The following is a 6532-nucleotide window of genomic DNA, read 5'->3' as shown; positions in this document are numbered from 1 at the left end:
CCGGGGCACGAACCCGTGTCCCCTGCATCGGCAGGCGGACTCCCAACCACTGCGCCACCAGGGAAGCCCCAGGTGCCCTCCCTTTTGCTGGGCTCTGGGAGCGTCAGGAAGGCGGCAACTATCAGAGCAGGGGCGCCCTCTGCTGGCCGCTGGAAATAAAACACTCCCTCATGACCCTCCCAGAGAAAGCGCCCTCCCGCCTTGTCGTGGGTCCTCCAGTGTCAGGGTGGCAAGCTGGGATCTCCCTCCTCACTGTGCGCTACCGAGCAGGTGCAGGCCTTCGACAAAAAGCTGGAGGACATGAGCAACCAGGTGCTGCAGTGGCAGAAGCAGCACCAGAGGGACCTCGAGATGCTGGCCGCTAAAGAGGAGCAGCTCAGGGCGTTCCAGGAGGAAATGCATGCCCTGAAAGAGAACCTCCTCGCGGACGAGAGGGAGGTGGGCACTCCTCAACTCCCGGTCGCTTCCTCCCACTCCCCCCAGAACATCCCACGACCGCCTATATGACAGACACCCTTTGGTGGGGGTGGGGGTGCCTGGGAGCAAGGAAAGGACACCCCCCTCTATTCAGTACAAAGCGGGGTCTGGGTGTTCCAGGCCCACAACGGCTGTCTCGACCCAACCATCTTCCCGTGACTTTGTTGATAGAGATATTGAACAGAGCAAAGGTCCCAATCCAGAGGAGAGAGAATGCCATCTCCATGTCAGGTACACCAGCAGCCCCGACTTAGATAATCCACTGCTCAGTCACCCTCCAGAGCCTCTCCTGACACTTTCAATTACCCTGCAGTAGAATCGGCTAAGAACTCTTTGGGCACGCCCAGCTCTCTGAGCAGTGAAGTTTGTAGCAGGAGGCTCCCGGATATCCTTGGGGTGGCCACAGGGCCTTTGCCCAAATTAGAAAAAAAGTCCTCCCTTTCCACCAGATATTTTTTCTTTCATCTGTTTTTTAAAAGGCTTAACATATTGCTGTTTTAGAATAGGTCACTTTGCTACCTTTGGCCTGAAAATCATTATTATAAATGTACAAACCTACTTTGTCTCTACTATAAGTGGTGTCTGCTCACAGATGTCACCTTTGTGATAATGCACTGCTGGAGGTGGAGGCCTGCAATGGCAACTCCAACTCTGGCCTCGGGGTTGGACAGCAGAGTCAATGTTTCTTCTCCCAGGAAGAGAGGAGACCTGATTTGGGAGAAGGGAGGTGACAGGCCTGTGCTCCCACCCCCTTACTATCTCATTTACTTCTTGTACCAAAGTCCTGTTGCCTGCCCCAGCGGTCTGCGCCCAAAGATACCTGCAGGCTGCACCGAGAGAATGATCAGATTATGTCCAACATGGAGCAATGGGCAAAAGAGCAGAAGTAAGTGCAGAAGAAAACAGTAAGGCAGGCTTCCAAGGGCTGGAATCACACATGTGCCAGAGAATAGTGTCATACACACACACACACACACACACACACACACACACACACACACACACACACACACACACAGCCCTCCAGGGAAACTGACCCAGTCTCAGCCCACACCCAGATTTTGGGAATAAGATGAAGGGGCCGCAACCCTTCAGGCTGGTTTAGAAAGCCCCGCCCACTTGGAAATGGAGCGGCTTCCAGACAGAAGGGATGCTCCTGTGGGTCAGATTTTCTCTTCCCAGCCTGGTGTCGGGCTTCACTGCCTGGATCCCCTGAGCTCACTTCGGATCACAGTGATTTTGCATGGGAGTGTAGAGAGTCCTCTTAATTGCCAGCTGCTAGGAGGACTCTAGCTCCGGGGACTGGGGGATGAGCAGGGGGTCTGGGCCCCGAAGAGGCCTTGCCAAGAACACCCAATGTCCTTTTCAGCCAGCTCATGCTCTTACTCACAGGGGTCTGGGGAGCTCTTTTCTTCTGTGAATTTTATTACAGGATCGCCAATGAGAAACTAGGAAACAAGCTCCGTGAACAGGTCGAATATATCGCCAAACTGACTGGTGAAAAGGAGTAAGTCATCCCACACACCCCTGGCTGGAGCTTGGGCCCCAGGGAGAGGAGTCAGCCAGGAACCAGGGCTGGCTTTTTCACTGGATATGTGGAGAAAGACCCCGAGTCCCGAATCTGCATCCATGTGACCTTGGGCAATACCACTTGACCTCTTTGGGCCTTAGTCCCCTCACCAACAATAAAAAAGGGGGTTAATAGTCTCTATGTCCCTCTCTACTGTCACCTTCCACAGTTCTCAGAAGTCAGAATGCTGAGAAGGAAACAGGAACTGAAAAGCAGACTGTATTAGTTAGGGTAGTGGCTAAGCTGTGGTAACGGAGAGCTCTCCAAACAAAGGGACATAGAACATAATAGAAGGAACACCTCTATGAGGTGAGCAGTCAAAGTTGGTGGGGTCCTTCTGTCCCATGTGGTCATTTGGGTCCATCTACTTGCAGCCTTGGTTCACCCTCGTGGTCAAAGCTGGGTCAGCATAGAGTGTGGTACGGGAGGAGTGTTGGAAGTTTGGGAACAGGCAAAAGTATGGATGTCTAAAACTGAGATTTCAGAGGTGGCATAGTAACAGGTAATGACAAGCTCCAGGGCAGTGTTTCCCAACCTTTTGTCAGGGAACACTTAGAAAATGAACACCTTTGTTTGGCACACCGGGAGGGTCTTGGATGGGGTTGCTTATGGTAAAGGTGACCAACCAGCAGCTGTGCCAAATCCTGCTCCAAGGGCTGAGGTATCGCAGCACACCTGGGACCCATTCATGCAGCCCCAGTTAGAAAGCTGTGTCCTGAGCTTGGACCATAGGAAAGCATCCAGGTTGAAGGAGAGGAAAAGATCACTGGAATAAGGAGGTCAAGGAACTGAGGGGCCAGGGCTTGAATGAAAAGTACAGGATCCTGAAAGCATCAGAGATGCTGACAGGAGTGGACCAGAGAGAGTGGCAGAGAGCCAGGGAATGAGGGCATTCGAGGACCCCACCTCCAGGCCCAGTGGCACAAGGAGCATGGCAACACCATGAAGAGCTACAAGGGAAGGGGTGTCTTCACTGCCAGCCACATTTATACAGAGCAAGAGGGCAGAGAATACGCCCAGAGAAGCAGTTGAGGATGAATTCTTTACTTGATTTCCTCTAGAAAAGATCATAAAATATTTCACTAGGACAGAAACATTTTCTGAAAGGATTTAACTAAAGGAGAAATTGTCAGAATCTGAAGGTAGCCAGGCACCAGGCTTTTTCTTATATTGTGCCAAGTTCTGGCAAGTTTTTTGGTTTTTTTGTTTGTTTCACAAAGAACTCATTCTTGAGTTTACTTGACCCTATTTGAAGGAACACCATCTTTTAATCATAATAACAAGAGCTCAACTAATATTTATTGCTTACTCATGAGGAGCACTGTTCCAAGTGCTTTACATGTGTTAACTTATTTAATCTTCATAAGACCTCACACGTTCAGTGCACGTATAATCCCCATTTAAGGATGAAGAAAGGGAGAAACTCAGGCTACGTAATTTGCCCATGGTCTCATGACCAGTAAGTGGCAGAGTCAGAATCCCAACTTGGGAAGCCTGGTTCCAGAGCCCACTGTCACTCACTTCTCTCAACACTGGTTTGGAGAAATAAGGCTGTTAGTATTAACAGTTGCCATTTATTGAGCCAGAGGAGGTATGCTCAGTTACCTTTCCCCTCACCTACATTAGAGCTGCCATTTCTTCCATAAAATGGGGACAAGTAACTTGCCCAGGCTCTCGACAGAGCCGGGATCCCCTGTGTTCTCAACCTTTCGGCAAAGGGAGGCAAAAGAACTTGGGCTTTGGCATAAGAACTGGATGTGAGTGTTTCCTAGGCATGGCTGTGAGAAACTGAGGACACGTGATCAGAGTTGTTCTGGCTCTTTGAATCCAATTTCTATCATTTGTCAAACTGGATTTTTATATGAACCCCAGAAGGCAGATCAGACTCAATGGTCCCCGTCTAACAGATAAGAAAACTAGCCCAGAGCTGACATGACACAGTGGGTCAGGAGTGCTGGTTCTGGGTCCACCCCAACCCCAGGCCTGGGCTTCTTCCCGGGGATGCACATAGGCCTCCATTTCCACAGAACATGCATGAGAGCACCAGCTCTGGAAGGAACTGGGCGTCCACGGAACTGAAACAGACCAAACACCCACCTGTCCTTCCCTCTCCTTCCCCAGCCACCTCCACAATGTAATGGTCCATCTGCAAAAGGAAAACAAGAAACTAAAGAATGAAATAGAGGAGAAGAAGCTGAAAGCTGGGCCCTTAAGGGTATATACCAAAGCCCTATGCCCGAGCAAAAGAGACCCCACAGCACGGGGGAAAGTGTATGGCACCTTGGACTGGAGGGGGATAACCCAAGATGTGAGCCAAAGAATGGACATCACCAAGTCTGTTGGGATGCCCCACTGCTCAGGTATGTCCACCGTGTGGCTTTTGCTACTTACTATGGTGCTGTCTTTCTTAGTCCATTGGGTCAAAAAAAAAAAAAACACGTATTTTGAAGAGATCACTGGATTGGAAATTCAAATAGGGGAAAAAAAGAAATCTTTTGCTTAGCTATTCTGGACCAGAGATCATTGTTTTCTCCTCTGTAAAGGGGGAGGCAAATGAATTAAGGCTCATCCTGATTTAAGAATCTTTGATGATACCCAAGTGCCTCCTATCTCAGACCTATCCCTTCCCCTGACCCAGTCCCTTTTGGGAGGTGTGAGGATAAGAAGGGAACAGGCAGAATAGGCATTTGTCTCCTCTAACGTGTTTTGGAAACCTCACAAGAATGCCCTGGACTCCTGTTCGGCCTGGGTCCAAGGCTACCTTTTCTGCCACCTGTAGACTCCATGGTACCCCCAAGGGAAGAAGTCACCTGCAACAGAGCTGCCTGGCCACGAGGCTAGTCCTTGAGGAATCACTTCATTAATTTCTCCTCAAATCAAGACTGTCATTTCCTCCCTGTTCCCTCAGGTTCCTCATATTGCTAGAATCAGCGCCTTGCCCTGAGCATCATTTCCACGCATGTTTTTCAGACGACAGTGAGTTCCTATTCCTCTCTCTTGACTTGGATCAGCTCTAACCGGAATATGTCAAGGTCCCAGCCTATTCTGCAAGATGCTAACATTTTATTGAGTTTTGTCTACTTCCTGCGGCAGAGTGAGCCTTGGAACCATACTACCATCTCCAGGCCCAAACTCTAAAATAAAGACATGAGCACAGCAGCCTCAGTGAGCTCGTGGCGTCTTGCAGACAATTCTGCCCCCTCAGGTCCCCAGCAATGTGTTCATCCCTATTTTCCCTAAATTCTAAAACATAGAGTTCTCTCTGACGTATATAGGGGAGGTGTAATTCCCAAAGCAAGCTTCTGGATTATCTGGATTCGTTTTTAAACCAACAAGAGATAATTAGTTCCTTTTTTATTCCTTCCATCTCTGGAATTTAAGAAGAAAAAGAAATATCTAAAAACCTCCAAAAGGAAAGTAATCCTGAGACCCAAAAGGGAGGAAGAGAAATAAATGATGCATTTTCCAAAGGCAGGAGGGAGAGATAGCCATCTGCTTTCTCCCTGGCTGCCATATTCCTTCTTTTAACAATTTTATTTTTCTCCCCAGCCAGCTCAGTACAAGAAAAATTCCATTATAACAAACTCCAAGGACAGCTAAACTATTTTATTGTGGCTGGATTTTGTTAAACTAAGTACATGTCTAGAATTTCTATTTCTAGTCTATAGAAAATTGAGAGAAATAGCTAAAGGTAAAGTAAGAGAAAGAAATGAAAGAGCTTGCATTTCTGGAAGAGGGGAAAGGAAAAGTGAAGGAAGAAACCCACTAGTTGATAGCAACTCTTAAATATCTTTCCTCCCTCCCCAGCCAAACAAAAGCCAAGAAAATTTTCTGCTGATAGCAGCAATGTGTTATATAGGATGCCCCTGCTAGGACTTGGGAAGGGCAAATTCTGGAAATGCAGTGTGAGGCAGGAGTGATGGGCACGTCTGGTGGTTTCTGTTGTCACGGGCATTGTCTGGTTTTTAATGCTCTTTTGACTGTGTTCCTTCATTTGGTTTAGAATAAGGATATATCTTCTAGAGAAAACAAAGACTGAAGGGTCTGGTACTAATGAAATGGCTTCTAGTTCTAGCCTGTGGCCCATTTATTCAAGCAAAAGTTCAATGTCATTAAAATCCCCAGTGCAGTCTACTAAAAAGGCATTTTGTCTCTTTAATTTACAAAAAGTTTTCATATATGTTGGCCAAAGGGACAATATCTGGGTACTTTGAATGTTGTACTTTTTCCAAAGTTGTCTTTCACTTCCTATGGCATGATTACACCAGAGGAAAGCAGGTAGCACGCTATGGGGAGCAAAGGGGCAGGAGAGCCAGAACCATGTCAATACATCACCCAGCCGTGTGGCCTTGCAAGCCCAGCCAGGTAGGAGACCCAACTGAGTGGAGGGGCTGGGCTTGGAGAAATGCAGAAAGGTAGGAGAAAGGGCAGGGAGCCCGAATGTTGCCTGCCTCTAATGCTTTAAGAAATAACCAAAGAAGTGAG

The 6532-nt window shown here is 48.2% G+C and overlaps 1 protein-coding gene across 1 annotated transcript in view; it reads left to right on the top strand.

Annotated features, from left to right (window-relative positions):
• The window catches only part of PMFBP1 (polyamine modulated factor 1 binding protein 1), a 36577-nt gene extending 31689 nt beyond the window's left edge, over positions 1–4888 (top strand). The window contains exons 15-19 of the mRNA XM_007463001.1: positions 271–438; positions 1260–1363; positions 1910–1984; positions 4169–4407; positions 4770–4888. Coding sequence (XP_007463063.1) covers positions 271–438; positions 1260–1363; positions 1910–1984; positions 4169–4407; positions 4770–4888 — 705 coding nt within the window. The remainder of the gene's footprint in view (positions 1–270; positions 439–1259; positions 1364–1909; positions 1985–4168; positions 4408–4769) is intronic.
• The last annotated feature ends 1644 nt before the right edge of the window (positions 4889–6532 follow it).

The sequence above is a fragment of the Lipotes vexillifer genome, unplaced genomic scaffold, assembly GCF_000442215.2.
Source record: "Lipotes vexillifer unplaced genomic scaffold, Lipotes_vexillifer_v1.1 scaffold70, whole genome shotgun sequence".
NCBI classification, from domain to species: Eukaryota; Metazoa; Chordata; class Mammalia; order Artiodactyla; family Lipotidae; genus Lipotes; species Lipotes vexillifer.
The sequence above is the reverse complement of the archived record's forward strand: the minus strand, read 5'-3'. Positions and strand labels throughout refer to the sequence as shown.